We start from the raw sequence: 17546 nt of genomic DNA on the forward strand, positions 1-17546 counted from the left end.
AGAGACCAAACTCTTGTTCCAGTGCAGGGGTCCCCAACCTTTTTTATGGCATGGATCCTTACCATTAACCGAGGGGTCTGTGGACCCCAAGCTGAGAATCGCTGAAGTGCACGTGTGCAAATCAGTAAGCAAGCAAGAGGTCAGTGGAGAGGGATGAGAGAGGAGTTCCATTAGACAATCTGCTTAATGTTTTGGTGAAGGAAATTGAAATGAGTAAGTACCCAGAAAGAGAAGTGTACAAGAAGCTGGGAGGAGGGTTGACAGTGAGTAGAGCATTGGGACTGAGGAAGAACAAAAGAAACAGGAACAAAGGTAGGATAATTGACCATTTGACCCTGCCTCACCACTCACTAAGCTTGTGACTGATTCAGTCTTGGCCTCAATACCTCTAACTCCCTCTCTCTGTAACCATCAAGTCTTTGCAGATCAGTATATGTCAATCTACTCATTCATTATATTCTCCATCATACAGTACTGTGCAAATATCTTAGGCACATATGTATTGCTGGGATGCCCAATACTTTTGCACAGTATTGCACTGTACTTCTGCTGCAAAAAAAAATTACATGTGACTGATGATAAACCTGATTCTCATGTAAGTCTCTATTGTGGGCTGAGAGTGGGAAGGGGGAATCATGGTTGATAAAAGGGGAAGGGAGAGGGGAGGATGTAGAGGTATTCTGTAATCATCAATAAACCAATTGTTTGGAATCAAATGTCCTTGCCTGGTGTCTCAGCATTAGGTGTGTCTGCATGCCCGCCATGCCGGGTCCCTGGCATTCCTTTTCTGCCACCTATCCTACATCCTTACCACAGTGTTCCACCCTCATCATTCCCAACATCCCTTGCTCCCGTCAGGTTTACAAACTCGCTCTCCACTCCACGTTGACAAATACAGTACCGTGCAAAAGTCATGGGCACCCCAACCTAAGACTTCTGCACAGTACTGAAATTAAATGAAGGTCAATGTGCATTCTATTTTTCCATCATAATATTTTCCATCTCAAGTTTCTAAAGACTCTTAGCCAAACAAAAGTAAGACATATCAGTGAAATACAGCCCATGCAACAAATTCCCCACCACTATTAAACCAGAGGGCTTAAGGTCAGAAAATTACACTTTCAGAAAAATAACTGCATCATCTACTAGGATCCAGCCTCTCTTTCACTTGACATAGCAACAAAGTGTGGTAAGGGAAACGAAGGCTCGAAGTAACATCAGCCAAGCTACTGTATTTATTCAGTAGGCTGCTGTATTTCATCATAATGTTTAAAGCAGCAAGGAATGGGCACCATAGTTAGACACCTGTTCAATTACTGCTGAATGTACATTGAGCAAACACTGCAAACAAGATGCATTGTTGGTTCATATCATCTGCATAGAGAGAAATGGAAAAGAATAAGCTCACGGTTTTGAGCTCTTCCAAAATTTCAGTTGCTGCCTTTACATAACATACATTATGCATAGTGCTGCTCACCTTAAACTGACTTCCAAGGATTCAAACTCTCATCCCTGAAATGAAACCCTACAACGTTTTCACATACCCTGGTGCAATATTCTCTAGCTATACACAGCCTGGCAGATCTGTGCTCCTTCAATTCTGGACTCTCTACCAACTCCAAAAACTTATTGATACACAGTATTTATTGCTGTGCTTTCTGCTCATCAGCCCTCTGCTCTAGAACTCGCCCCCATGACCTCCATTTCTCTTTTAAGTCACTCCTCTAAGCCTTCCATCCAAACATTCTCTGCCGTCGGATTTTGTTGGGACGTTATCCTGTTAAGTTCCTTTTAAGGTTCAGTGTAATTGTTTAGAAATTGAATGGTGCCTGCAAAGCATGCTTAATGTTGGTGTCCATTGGGCTATCAAGTGTTTTGTTGCAGTAGGGTTGGGGGGGGAGAGAAGGGATGGAAGAGTGGGGTATTGTCCAGCCAGGAGGTTGTCCAACTATAATTGGAATGATCATAGATCAAAAGGATGGGAACAGTGAGAGAGTGGGATAGTGATCTGACCGGTTTTGTAGAAGTGTGGCAGAAGGTAGTAGGGAGAGGGGAAGGGATTATGGTTAGCTGTCTGTGACTGAGTTGCAGTGAGAGGCTGGTCCCTCATCAGGGTTGGCAGCACCTCTACTTCCTTAGAAGTTTGCAAAGATTCTGTATGACATCTAATACATAATTTGACAAATTTCTATAGGTGTGTGGTGGAGAGTATACTGACTGGTTGCATCACAGCTTGGTATGGAAACACCAATGTCCTTGAACAGAAAATCCCACAATAAGTAGTGGATATGACCCAGTCCATTGTTGGTGAAGCCCTCCCCTCCATTGAGCACACCTACACGGAACGCTTTTACAGGAAAGCACTATACATGATCAGGGACAACCACCACCCAAGCCATGCTCTCTTCTCACTGCTACCACCAGGAAGGTGATACTGGAGCAGTCATACTCACACTACAAAGTTCAGGAACAGTTATTACCCCTCAGCCATCCGGCTGTCAAACCAGTGGCGGTAACTTCATTCAAATTCACTTGCCTCATCAGTGAACTGTTTCTGCGACCTATGGACTCACTTTCAAGGACTCTTCATCTCATGTTCTGAATATTTATTGCTAATTTATTATTATTATTTCCTCTTTTGTATTTGCTTGTCCTCTTTTGCATATTGCTTGTTTGTTGGGTGCAAGCTTTCATTGATTCTATGATGGCTCTTCTATATACTGAGTAGGCCCACAAGAAAACGACTCTCAGGCTTGTACATGGTGAAACATATGTATTTTGATAATAAGTTCACTTTGAACTCTGTGCTTATTGGAGATGGTCAGTGATAACTCATTAAGTATATCAAAGGGCATCTACGCAATACCAAAGCTACTCAGCCAAATCCCTTTTGAGCAACAAGGAGTTGGCACCGAAACGCCCAGCTTTGACATAAGTGGCCCATCCTATGATAGACCTAACACAAATGAACAAAAATCTCCTGGGATCTTAGCTTGGACAGCTATTGCACACCTTTGGTCATTACTGCTACATTTAGTTTGTTCCATGCAGTAGGAGTACAGTGAAAAATCCTGTTCTTCAAGCAGGAAGTCTTGATTTTCCTACACATTAGTACTGGATCACGAAGCACAGTAAAATGTGGTGCTATAGAATCTAATTAGTAGGCAAATGTCATTCATAGCAGCTGTCTGTCCTGTTTATTTATTATCCAGGACTGAAGTAGAGGCAACTCATAGACTATAAAACACAACACATTCAATTAAAGTCATCAATACCATTACAACAAAACAAACATACAAAGCCTATTGTTATTAATGCATCATTGTACAAACAATGCAGTTCCATTTGTAGGTGCTCAATAAACATCATTATCATTATATGGCTACACAGTATAATTTTGTATGTCATGATAGAATGGAAAATCTATATTTACTTAACAACAGGAAGAAATGTTTTCTCTACACGCAACAAATGCTTTGGTGTGGAATATTTGTCAATAGTAGTAGTGAGGGGCCCTCCAAGAGGACCACAACATTGTTGAAGAGTTTGGAGACTTCTGTGCCTCAATGACCAGAGGAGCTACATTGGCAGGTGTCAGGGCCTTGAGCTTTAGCTCTTGGTAGGGTCACTCATGCCAAGCAAGTCAAATGGTAGAGGCCAGATGATGAGTGGTCCATGGGTCCTCAAAGTTCAGGGGTTCAGCTCAGGGCCAAAAACCCTGACTGGTCAAAAAACAACTGTTACGGAAACAGCAATGAAGAATCTGTCTATACAGATAGAGTTGGAGGACCTTCATTGCTGCCCTGAACACCAGCGGCATAACAAGCACAAAGTAAGTGATGAGGGGAGACTCAAAGGTGCCTGCTCAAAAAGGAGTTTGACAAAACTTTGATAGGAAGGCATTTACATGGGCTCATGGGGGGGAAACAGAATTGACACTAGCAGGACTGCTCTCACACGGAGCTGGTAAGGACTCAAGCAGCCAAACAGACTCTTTCTGTGCTGTAACCATTCTGTCATCTTGGTTCAGTGTCAAGTTGCGCTGGAAAGCAGGAGCCTACATGAAAAAGTAAACAAGAGATATGATATAATACTGAAGTCTCAGCCTGAAACATCAACTGTACTCTTTTCCATAGATGTTGCCTGGCCTGCAGAGCTCTTCCAGCATTTGTATGTTTGCATGAATTTCCAGCATCTGCAGAGTTATCTTGTTTGTGGAGAGATCTGATGTGCCACCTCTTGAGTACAGGTGGATTTCACTGTATATTCTTACATGTCCTGTCATTTGATGTGGGCAATCGTACTTCTTCCATGACAATGATTGTTCTTGGCAAAATTTTCTACACTGTATATAAATGTCTCATTTCATAAAACTGTTCATTAAAGCAAGGCACACAGGTTTTGTAACAAAAAGATTCAATTCCTTTTCTTCTCTCTGACTACTTCTCAGAGGCAGAGGCCACAATTAGTTTAGTGTGGATTAGATACACTGTGCTGACTGAAGTTAGGAACTCATAATATCAACAACTAAACTGTGCAGAGATCAAAAATGATGAACTTACATTGACATCACAACCAGTGGGCAACAGAAAACAAATGCCTCATTAGCAGCATCCATAACATCACAAATGAATATAACTTCTTCCGAAGAATTCCTATCTAAATCATTTTGTACAAAAATTTAATTCATACACAATGCATTGGGTAATATTACCTATGCTTTACGGAAGCAAACTACTTCAGAGGCTGTGAACTTGGCACAGCAAGGAATGTAAAACAAAAACTGAAGGGCTTGATTAAATTAGAAGCTCTGGCAGATTAAGTGGCATGGGTGCAGTGTCGTAAGTGAACAGTGTAGCACACAATAAACTGAAAGTGAGGCAGATTTGTTTCAAAAGCAAAACGTAGTTATTTGAAGATAGGATCACAATACAAACTTAACACCAAATAAATCTGTCTTGATAATTTACAGCAGAGTGGATACAGAATCCCCCATTTTAATATCCAGATCAAATTTGCCGTTACATCCAAATTTTAATTATGCAGAGAAATGAAACTTGGTGACATCAGTTTCCTTTTTGATTTGTTCTCATTCTTTCACTGAAATCAAATATGCAGTAAAAATGAGCAGATAATGAACACTGAGCTGAACTGTACTGAAATATGCCTTTTGTGTTTTCGATTGCCTTTTATTGCCGTTTCTTACGATTTTTTGCATGGGGGGTAGTTTTGATGCTTGATGTTTTTCTTTGAATGGGTTGGTTCCATGTTTCGTGACTGTCTGTGGGGAAGATAAATTTCAGGGTTGTATCCTGCATACAAATTTTTATGATATGTATACTTCGAACTTTGAAAATTAAAGCCAAAGATTTAAAAGAAACTGGAGGGCTATCTCAAAATATAAGGTGCTCCAGTACCACAAAAGAACCAATGCCTCAGATTGATCGGTAAGTAAGCACTTGGTTAAGATCACTGTAAAGATCAAGGGCCTGGAAAATTGACTGTTTATTCTCCTCCATAGATGCTGCCTGACTTACTAAGTTCCTTCAAAGTACTGCATGTGTTGCAGTAGAAATTATTAATGAACACCATGTTTGTGCTGACTCTTAGAAAGTGCTATTCAATTAGTTCCACTGCAATGCACCACCTGATATAAACTGAGATTGTTATTAACTTCAACTCTTAAATGAATTTTCTTTAAATTGAGCCTCTTCCAAAGTGATTTTCTTTAGAGTAATAATTTCCCATGATTTTGCTGTTTCCAGTTAAATTGGCAGAAAGTGTCATCCCCCTCCCTTCCAGAAAAGGTGCTGAGTAATTTGGGTTGTGTAATTCTTGTAAAATACCAGCCACCGAACCCACCCATATTTGATGGAAAATGCTCCAGCTTCATTTCAGCTTGTTAAGTCATGCAAATTCCTGCAGCAAATTCATTCAGCATTTTTCAATCTTAAATTGATGTATCATATTCATATAGAAGTACAGCACTTTTGGAAAAATCAACTTTCATATTCCTGTTTGCATTCATGATGTTAAACCTTGCAGGATGTTTAAAATATTTTTGAAATAGTTTTTTAAAAATAAAATAATATAGAGTAATGCACATTATCAGTTGCATTGTCATAACCTCATCTGTAAAAATAACACTGTACCAAAAATAAAATCTAAATATCAAGCTAAATTTATTTTACCAGAGATGATTCAAGGATGGATATCAGTAATAAATATTACTTCAATAATGAGATGTTCGAAAGGAAAAATCTAGAAAATAACTTCTTGTTGTAAAGTACTTCATGGTTAATTGAGTACATAACAGCAGGTCAACACTAAAATCACAACACTAAGCAAGTTCTCAGTGTGATGAGTTACCTTCTTGAAGTCAGCTCTTCATTTCAACTCATATTCAGCTCTAATGAAATTCTCCTTTAGTGCAAAAGGGAGTAATTAGTACAAAAGACAGAAGCAAACATTATTGTCGATTATTAGCGCAGATTTAGTATCAAATTATTGTACAAGAAAAAGAGCGCAACACAAATGTTAAACAGGAAATGTTAATTCTGGGCATTTACTGTGAATTCCATTTCATTTTCCTTCCTTTCAAAACTGTTCCTAATTATATTTAATAAGGCACATGTAGCTCCTGTGCATTTTTGTACTATTAACCTTAAACGTTTAATTATGCATATTTTAATATCAAGTTTAGTCACAGCTGGGAATTCTTTCGTTACATGCAATTCTTGTGTCTACATTTTGTCTCTTAAGAAAGTACAGGACATAAAAAGATATATCATTATTTGTGAAGTTTGTGAATATAATTGGACAGATTGTTTTACTGATTGCCTGGATGAATGCCCCAATGTCAATTAGTGGGGAAAAAGGATTTCAAATGCTAAGTGAAATATTTTTATTAGGTAAAGACTTCTCCTATTCTGTACAGCATGTGCTGATCGGTATTTATTTTTCCTTTTCCTTCAACCCCATTACCCACTCCCCAAAACACGCAGGATGCTCACGGAAATTTGGAGAAAGTTTACGTCTGACAGCTATTTCAACAAAAGGGGAAAAAGAGATTTCAGCTAATTGCAGCAGATTTTTTTGGGAAGCTGTCAAGTAAGAAACAATTACCAGTGCACATTCTTCAATGAAGTATTATTACTGCTAGCCATAAGAATTCCAACACCACACACACGCGTAACTATGTGGAATGACTCTCCAGTATTGTGAGTCAAGAGCTTGGCCTTGACCATCATGAACAATATTTGCAGCAAAGGCCAGAAAAAGCAACAATCACAAAGCTTTCACATCTCTTACTTCCACAACATGAATTGACAAACCACCAAACTCCTTAGCTGAATCAAGGCCAAAAGTAATGCCTTTTAAACTAGAGATGAACAAATCTACAGTTATTGAGGGGAATCACAATGAACTACAGGGACCATGCTTGGGTCCCACTCAATTATCCAACCAACAAGTAAATTACACTGCAATAAAGAATGACAGATTAATTTTTGATATGTTGAGATGAAATGAGTAATGCATCTATCAAGACAAACAAATGTACAGTAAATACAACAGCACTTTAAGGCACAATTAATAAAATCAATCAATACAGAACCACTGAAAATCTACGATCTCAGAAAAAAAAATTCTGACTATGGAAGCTCGCCTTGCATCACAAATACTATTATTTTCTAATGAAACTGAACTAAATGAATCCAACTGTGGTAATGAAACCTTAAACTGTGGATACATCATTAAAAACCAAAGTGACAGGCAATTTTATATTATCAGCCTCTTTCTATCCTGTTTGTATACAATTTTTCTATTTCCCATTGGTTTCATTGGAAATGGATTGATCCTGGTGGTGAACTTAACCCATCACAGGAAGATGACCATCCCGGACCTCTATTTTGTAAACCTTGCAGTAGCTGATCTCATCCTTGTTGCAGATTCCCTCATTGAGGTCTTCAATCTCAACGACAAGTACTACGACATAGCTATCCTTTGTACTTTCATGTCCCTCTTCCTGCAGATCAACATGTACAGCAGCATCTTCTTTCTCACCTGGATGAGCTTTGACCGGTACCTTGCCCTAGCACAGTCTATGAAGGCCACCACACTCCGAACTCTACAGCATGCAAAGTGGAGCTGTGGTCTGATCTGGTTGACGTCCATCCTGGCTGCAGTACTGCCCTTTGCTGTGGTGCAAGCTCACCATACAGGGGAAGTTCACTTTTGCTTTGCAGATGTTACTGAGATTCAATGGTTGGAAGTCACCCTTGGATTTGTTGTCCCGTTTTTCATCATTGGACTCTGCTATTCGCTGATTGTACGGATTCTCACCAAAGCACAGAAGCATAATCGCATTTGGCCAAGGCGCCAGAAAGCACTTCGCATGATTGTTGTGGCTGTTCTGGTTTTCTTCATATGTTGGTTACCAGAAAATGTCTTCATCAGTTTTCAGCTCCTACTGGCCACAAAGGACTCATCAGTCTCCCTGAAGAACTCACTGGAGCAGTACTACCCACTCACACGCCACATTGTTAACCTAGCTGCTTTCTCTAACAGTTGCCTGAATCCCATTATATACAGCTTCTTAGGGGAAACCTTCAGAGACAAGCTTCGCTTGTACATGAAAAGAAAGGCAAGCGTATCCACGGTTTACCGGCTTTGCAACAACACTTTGAACTGGAACATTCCTGTAACCACAGAGGAATCTTTTGCATAGCAGATAATATCTCTATAAACCCAGGCTATCGAGAAAAAGGCACTATTCACATTTGACGATCTTTGGTAGTGATATGCAATTTTGGCCAGTGGGTTAAAAGTTGTGTTTCCCGAGTCAACAACTTCAAAGTGAACTAATGGATGCACAATAACAGAATTTGTCAAATCTTTCCTTTTAACAATCAAAGAAGTTTATATGTCTATGACAGCAACTGCTTGCTTGGCCAATGGTATTTATTGTTTAATTATGAAGGAAGTATCAAATAGCACTTGTTAATGTGACTTACATGATATTTAATGCACAATTATATGGAATAAAGATATTAAAATTGATCAAAGTTAGCCCTTACTTAACCAAGAAGAAAATCACAGATAGTGCAGGAACACTGAAGTTTCATTCACTTCAAATGCTTTATACTATACTTCTGAAACATACATTTTAATTACCAGTACAAAAATTAAGGTTGGTCATGTGTTAAGTTACCTACAAATTTCTAATTTGCTGTCAGAGTGCGACATCTTAGCAAAACAAATATTGGTGGTTATGAAATATCAGTATGCAATTGATAAATCAGTTGTCTTATCAATTAGACATGTTGGAGTGTTCAAGGTTAATTGCTCCACGACAATACTGTATGCCAATAGTCACATACATGCCAATATCCCCTCTCAGAAAACTGAGTTGAAGGAAAGTTCACAGATGGAAATAAGTGTAAATAAAACCTATAAATTGATTGATTGACTTAAGGTACCGTGCAGACTATGAGGACATAATGAGTCTAACGAGAGAAAAGAGAGAGGAAACAGAGGGTGAAAAGGAGGAGGACGGACAAACAGGGAGGATGAAGTTAGTGAGAACAAGAATAGAAAAGCAGTGTTGGAGAGAGAGAAAATACGACATTAGGAAAAAGTAAAAGACAGAACTTGCACTTTCACGACTTGGACACTGGCAAAGCACTTTTCAGCCAGAGTGTTTTTTAAAAGAACAGCTACTGTTGTACTGAGATACTGTTGTACAGGGAACTGAGATAACTAACTTCCATTTGAGAAAATTCCACCAGAGAGGTCAACAGTAACGATCAGTACCTCATTTTAGTGATGTTGGTTGGGCCATCAAAAATGTCAAAACACCGAAATGAACACACTCAATTTTCCTAAAATTCAGAGTGCTAGTGAATGGTCGTCACACTGAAACATTAATTCTGTCAATCTCTTCACAGAGCTGCTTCACCTGCTAAGTACCCCCAATATTTTCAGTATCTATTTCAGTTTGCCAGGATCTACTTATAAATTTCTAAAAGTGCCCTAGAATCTTTGCTGACAGTCTAATAGACACAGCTTAGTTTATGAGTCAAAAGTAGCACCCCTAATAGTGCACACTCCTCTTGTACTGGACTGGAGCTTACTGGAGTGGAAGATGAAACAAGGTTAATAGCACTAAGTAACAGAATAGAAATGTTTTTAAAATCAAGCTGCTAGGCAATGATCAGGCAGCACCTTTGGAAGGAAATGGACTGTCAGTGTTTCAGGTTAAGACCCTTCATCCGAGTTCTCTAACAGCTCCAAATTCCTGCATCTGCAGTCTCTTGAGTTTGCGGAATAGAATACAACTTGGCCAAAGGCAAACGTGAATAAGAAATTATCGGCTAAATTATCTCACAGTAGTGAAAGCAAGGTTGAAGAAAGTTCAGACATTAGGAAATAAGATCGTCCCAGGAGTCTAAGTACTTGGCTAACTCAGTCTGGTAAGTTTTTAATTTGTCCCTCCTTTGTTCCTCAATCTCCTTGATGGACAAACTATACACAGTCAAACAGCATAAATCATTGTGGCAGTGCGAGTCAATAAAGATGGTAAAAGTGAAAAGAGAATCCTTGATTTGATATCTAGCAATGTTTCGGTAATGTTAACGGCACCACAAAAATAAAAGATGCTCCATCCATTCTGAAAATACCATTTGGAAAAACAAGTTTTAAATTCGAGCAATACCTCAAATACACAATTATTAATGTGCAAAATGCTTAGGGTTTCCCAATAGTCAGGATTCCATTTATAAAGCAATTTTCACCACCTCAGAAAATTCCAAGTGCTTCAATGCTAATTAACTACTCTGTGAGTGCAATCCTTGTTGTAATGTACGAAATTTTATTTTAAAAAGTGTTGCTTCATAAAGATGTAACCAGGGATGAGAGATTAAGTGGAGACCAGCATTTATATAATAGATTCCATCACCTCAGGTCATCATGTAGTATTAAAAGCCAATTAATACTTTTGTGGCCTCAGCTGTCTTTTTCACTTTTTCAGGTTTGTGGTTTGGAAACCAGAACTGAAAAGCCCATGTGTATTTTCAATTCTGGTTTCCAAAGTGAGACTAATATGAGAACCACATTTCTCTTACAGATGGAGTTCAGTGGAGTTGAACCTATATATGTGACTCAGAGCCAGGAGATTGATTAAGGGCATGAGAGTGGGTAGTTTGTGTGCTTGTGAGATTCTTCTGCCAATTACCCAAGGCTTTTATGTGCTCCTGATATATAGACTTGAGTTTTTCAATATTATCTCAAATGCTCTGCTTCCACTTGAAATAACGGGCCTGGGATTTCTGAGAGTTAATGGAGATGTTGAATTTCTTCAGAGTAGTTTTGAACATATCCCTAAGGCAAGATCCTCCCATAACAGCACTAGGAAAAGGTTATTCGTTTCCCCAAGTATAACGTCAGGCATTCAAACAACATGGCCAGCCCAACTAAGAGGCAACTAAGCCCAACTAGACTCTAGTTGGTCTTAGTTGCTTCTTAGCTGGGCTGGCCATGTTGTTACTAGAATCTCAGGGTTGGGATGTTGGCATGGGGGAGGACACTCATTTTCTTGCTTATCCTTCCAGTGAATTTGGAGAAGTTTGCAGAAACAAATTTCTGGTGCCTTGAGACATCTTTTGTAGGAATCCAGATCTCTAAAGCATACACCATTAATTCTGTGCCAACCCTAAGGTCATAACCTTAATCTTTCCTTCAATGCACCCAAAGCTGGGGTGGCATGTTGAAGGCAGTGGTGAATGCCATCATCAATATATACCTTCAGCAAGTGATAGTGCCCCAGATATGGGAATTGGCCCACATTTTCCAGGGTCTTGTCATGAACATTTGTTATTGGACGGCACTGTAGTGCAATGGAGGGAGGTTAATCAAATGACCTTGTCTTGCAGATGTTGTGTGCAAAACCTGTTCTTTAAAACACATCAGTGATTAAATTGACGATGTCTTGAACCACAGCACATACGGTTCATATATCGATCAGTGTTCTGACAAAAGATCGGAACCCTGTTTTGCTAGGTTTTCTTGTTTCCCTCCCCTGCCTCAGCTGTTCTATGATGTTTAGTTTCCACCTCCCCACATCATTTAACTGAACTGTCGACAAAGCAAGCACCATCTTCTCAAAAGGCATGGACAATGTTGGAGGTGCATAGTAGGTAAATCGACAACCGTGGAAAGAGCAATGAGTGAACTGTCACACAACAATCTCATTCATAATTACATAGAGGAGAAGGCCAAATTGCCCCCTCAATCTGCCCTGCTGTTCATTAAGAACTATGGTGCTGTAATCCTATTGGAGATTCCAAAATAAAACAGGAGCTCACAAAAATCACTTGACAAATTGAATTGCACTATGATTTATTTAAACCAGTATACCACATCCATCTATTCGACAAGGATGCAAAATCAAGTCATTTATATATTAAGACCACAAATAGATAACGCGATGCATGTTTACAACACACTACCTGTTTGAGGTCACAAAATATTTCCCATTGTTAAATGGGGGGGTGGGGTGTGCATGTGTGAGTACGTGCACCCTCTTTGCCTTTGCCAGGGAAAGTGACATTGCTGCCAGGATCTAATTGAATGGCAGAACCTACATATGCTCCTCTTCCATACACAATTAGGAATGGAGTGGTTCTGTAATGGTTAGTCATAGTTTTCCGCCAATGTTATTTACCTGCAAAACACCTCCAGCATTGACTATGCCTGTTTGCGAAAGCAGCACTTGCTTCATCATATCAAAGCAAAGAGTACCAGCAGCCCAATAAGAGATCAAGGTAACGGTGAAGAGGCAGCAGATGTAATAGGAATAAGATTGTTTCCATTCTGTCAAAGGGCCTTAACAGGGAGGAAATCAATTTAAAAGTACTGTAAAATAAATCAAGGAGAGAGAAATATGGTCCATATAGCAGACCAAATAGAAGTAGTTGAAAGTTGAGTTTATTGTGAATGCCCAAGCACATGAATACTTCAGTGCAATGAAAAACTTACCTGCAGCAGTATCACAAGTACACAGCTTCATAACATCAAAGCAGTGCTCGCAAGAAAAACAAATTACTGTATACACAATTTTTGTTTTATAATAAAAGATAATTAGAACAAAAAGAATTCCATTTTAGTGCAGAGTGGTGTTGCTACACTGTACTGATTAGGGTTTAGCCCAGTGGTTCAAGAACTGAATAGAAGTAACTATTCTTGAACCTGGTGGTGTGGGACTTCAGGCTTCTGTACCTCCTACCCATGATAGCTGTGAAAATATTCCACGGACCAGATGGTGGGAATCATTGATGATAAATGTTGCTTTCTTGGAGCAGTGCCTCCTGTAGATACTACCGAGGGCAGGGAGGAATGTGCCCATGAAGCAGTGCATTTTAATAGAAGCAAGAAGCTAAAGTATAACAAAATTATTGCCACCAGCAGCAACAAGCTGCATATATGATTAGAAATAATTAGGCATAAGGATGACGCATTGACACAACAGAGAGTGTTGCTGTCTCACAGCTCCAGATATGATGTAAGTGTGGAGCTTGCATTTTCTCTCTGTGACCATATGAATTTGTATTTGGTGCTCCCACTTCCTCCCACATCCCAAAGATGTGCTGGTAGGTTAATTGCCTGGAAGGCTATTATAAATTAACTATCTATGTAGGTTGATGGGGGAACAAAGTATCAAAAAAGAGTTGAAGACCATATGTTAGAGATAACAAGTTGCCTGGGTACAGGAAAATAAGGTCGTGGGGGATAGGATTAATGAGATTATTTCCCTGGGAGCTATTAAACCCCCTATCCCACAACAGGACCAAATGGCATACTCTCGTGGCTTTATAATGGCATTATTAGAAACTTGAAAATCAGAATACATCTTTTATTGTAAATAATTAACAGAACTCTGAATTTAACCATTAACTACGTACATGGAAATAATGAAAAATCACGGGGGAACAAGCAGGGAAATTGGACTGAAGCGACTGACAGCAAGTGAGCACTGTGTGATGATTGAGAAAGCTCCACTCAGATGAAATTTATAAGCAATTTTGAAAGTGAAGAGCACACTCAAGAGCTGTCATGATAATATACTTTCCTTTGACTTTGGGAGAAGCAAAGTCAAGAAAAAAGGAAACAAACTATTCCTCCCAGAAAACTGGCAATCTTACACAGATCTATAGATATTTTTATTCCTATACCGAGGGACTGCCACTTCTAGGATTTCAGAGATAGAAAATACTGCATGAGGGTTTTCTCCAGAAAAGGAAGATCACTAGTTCCTTGAACCTTGGCCAGAAGGTTCAAAACAGTCCTTTCATTTTTCTAGGATGCAAACATATTGAGATCCATCTTCCTTCCAATGTCTTAGATGGTCAATAATTATGGTCGACAAACTATGTTTTGAGATTTCCAGGTCAGCGGTATGGGGAAGTATTGTTCCGTTTGCCTGGACGCGAGAGCAGTTCAATCGCCCAAGCAGTTGAACAATATCCAGACCAAAAGAATCCACTTACTACCCCATCCATAACTTTAAGCATTCATTCCTTCACGACTAGTTGCTGTATGTACCATCTACAAATGGCACTCACCCAAGCTACTCTGACAGCATCTCTCAAGCTGGCAGCTTATTCCATCAAGAAGAGCAAAAGCAGCAGACACATGAAACACCATCAGCATCAGGTACCATTCTAAGTCATACACCACCCCTACTTGGAATTATTTGGCCGTTTCTTCATCATTACTGCACTAAATTGCCAGGCTTCCCTTCCTTTACTTGGGACACCATGCCTCTTAGTTGGTTCAGGAGATGGTTGCTAAACTGTTTCTAACCACCGTCAGTCACATGCACCTGCATGGCCGTTAGACACTACACCGTGCTCAGAGTGAACAGTTTTTAAATAGCATGTATTTGTGTTCAAAAATCAGTGAATGAAGTTCAAAAAGTCACTGATAGTTGGCAAGAAATCAGCATTAAGACAATTCAGAACAGTTTGCTCACTGTAGTTTCAAACATTCAGGCTTGGAGATGCTGGACGCTGCAGGGAGTGAAAATGAAACAATTACACTACTTCAACAAGTTAGGACAATGAAGGATTTGAAGTTATAGTCAATCATCTTGAATATTACTGTGAAAATGAAGATTTATAGGATGCAATCATTGAAAGCATTATATGAAGGCAGTCCATTATCTATACGAGGTGTATGCGTTGATTTTGTTCATTTATAGTCAAAAGAATATGGTTGCATACACTGGATGAATTCCTCCATCATTAAATATTAGGAACTAATAGTTTTATAGGGGCAAAAGGTAGGAAGAGGATTATTCTTATTTACTAAATTTAAAGAAACTAAACAAATTCCAAAGTTTAAAAAATGCTTATCTATAGGCTGCAGGAAAATAAAATTTTACGTATGTAGAATATTTTCACTTAGTAGTATTTAATAATAACTGCAAAAGTAGACTTTTCAGTCCAGCCAGCTCACAAAGAAGTTTATGGTCTCCTTCATCTCATTCCACCCATATATTCTCCTTTTTCTTTCTTCATTGCATCCATGATATTTGTTATAACTACTGTGTTCCTGACTAAGGAAATGTATTGTGAATATTTTTCTGGATACATATGTGGAAATCTATGTGTTTTATGAATCTTCAGTAAGATACAGTATTAGCACATCAAGATACCCACCAACTTATTCAAACTCCTTTACGTCTAGCATTCTGTTTATCCCCAAGTCTAATTACTACATTATTGGTGTCTTCAGATGCCAAGAACCCATGCTCACCAAATGTCCTCTTATATTCTCTTCGCATCTTTAAGACACATTAAAATTTATCACTTTGACTAGTCTGTTCACCCCCTGCCACTGTTCAGCTGCATACTACAACAGAAGTTGTGATATTAATGCTAGACATTGTTCAGCAAAGAATAACTTGGAGTATTATATTTTTAAGTCACACAGTTGTACAACATAGACAGAACCTTCAGCCCACCCGACTATCCTGACTATAGTATCTCATCCAACTTTCATACATTGATTCCACATCCCAGTGTGTCTTGTTCATTCTAGAGCCTGTCAAGGAATTTCTTAAATCTTGTTACTGTTCTTGTCTCCCCCACTTTCTCATATACAAATTTGCCGATGACACCACTGTTGGCTTCCCTACCATCAAGGATATTTTTAAAAGGGAGTACCTCAAGAAGGCAGCATCCATCACTAAGGAACATCAGTACCTAGAACATGTTGTTTTCTCATTATTACCATCAGAGGAGATACAAAAGCCTGAAGGTACACACTCAGTGTTTGAGGAACACCTTCTTCCCCTCTGCCATCAGATTTCTGAACGATCTATGACACTAACTCGCTATTTTCTTTTTTGGTGCTATTTATTTTATTAATATTTTATTGGCTCCAAAGGTAGTCATAGCTGAAGGGTGGTAGTGGGGATGAGCTCCCACTGCTAAACAAATGTTCTTCATGGCATGCGTCTCAAACAGCCTCTGATAACCAAGTCCAACTCCTGGCATTCACATGTGACATAGTTCTTATGCCCGGCGAAGCTGTACTCACTGACAGGAGAAGGGGCACAGGTGGGCCACTGGCACCTTAAAACCAGTTGCTCTGGGCAGATGGGGCTCGTTAACCACGGATGGTAACTCATCTAGGAGAGGGAAAACTCCGATTTCAAACCTCCGCTGCCTTGCAGCTATACTCGCTCATGGGAAAGGCTTTGGGAGTAAACCCCGAGGAAAAATCTGGAGTCGGAGTCCCGAAGGCGGGTGACTGCTGTACCCAGCACCGACCGGCATGGTAACTCTTGCGATGCTGCTGGCACCAAACTGTACCGACTTTCATTGTTCCTTTGGACCGGTCATCACCATGGAGAGGGGGGACCCACTGTATGGGCAACAGATGGATCTCCATGTCAACGCTGTCCTAGCTTGTGCCCTGGAGATGCCACTCCCAGTGACTACCAGAGGCACAGTACCCATGGTCGACCACGACCGACGGAGGCCACACATTTATTTTATTTATTATTGTAACTTGCAGTAAGTTTTTATGACTTGCTGCAACAGAAGAACGAATGTCATGACATATGTCAATGATAATAAACTTGATCGTTATTCTAACTTCAAAATTACGTTATTCATTATAAAATACTTCAGGATGTTACAAAAAGGATATTATAGCCAACTTACAAATGTTTTCCTTTATTAAACCTGCTATTTTACTCTCAGCTGTCATCAAACCCATATCTAGCCAATATGGAACAAGAGAATAAATTAATAGGGTGCAGTAGAAGAACAGAACAGCAGTTTTGGACAAATAACCAGAGGCCCAATAGGCTGGTTCAGAAAAAAACATTCAAATCACAATATAGCTTGTAAAGTTAATTAAATATAAACTGTAGTCTAAGGGAATCCAAGTAATGGTAACAATAAACTAGAAAAATGTCATAAAAAACTCATCTTGTTCATTAAAGTCTCGCATAGAATGAACTCTAACATGCTTAACCT

The 17546-nt window shown here is 39.3% G+C and overlaps 2 protein-coding genes across 5 annotated transcripts in view; one reads left to right on the plus strand and one right to left on the minus strand.

Annotated features, from left to right (window-relative positions):
• LOC140735485 (protein cholesin-like) overlaps nt 1–17546 on the minus strand; it is a 397591-nt gene that overhangs the window by 321312 nt on the left and 58733 nt on the right. The gene's annotated exons all lie outside the window — the stretch shown is intronic.
• gper1 (G protein-coupled estrogen receptor 1) overlaps nt 1–17546 on the plus strand; it is a 62371-nt gene that overhangs the window by 38392 nt on the left and 6433 nt on the right. For 2 of the 3 annotated variants that reach the window (XM_073060624.1, XM_073060623.1), the window contains exon 2: nt 7005–9042. The exons of the other annotated variant lie outside the window; for it this stretch is intronic. In XM_073060624.1, the coding sequence (XP_072916725.1) occupies nt 7655–8728 (1074 nt within the window). In that variant the 5' untranslated portion in view covers nt 7005–7654 and the 3' untranslated portion in view covers nt 8729–9042. Of the gene's footprint in view, nt 1–7004; nt 9043–17546 lie in introns of those variants that run through there. 3 annotated transcript variants of the gene reach the window in all.

This window comes from Hemitrygon akajei, chromosome 11 (genome assembly GCF_048418815.1).
Source record: "Hemitrygon akajei chromosome 11, sHemAka1.3, whole genome shotgun sequence".
NCBI classification, from domain to species: domain Eukaryota; kingdom Metazoa; phylum Chordata; class Chondrichthyes; order Myliobatiformes; family Dasyatidae; genus Hemitrygon; species Hemitrygon akajei.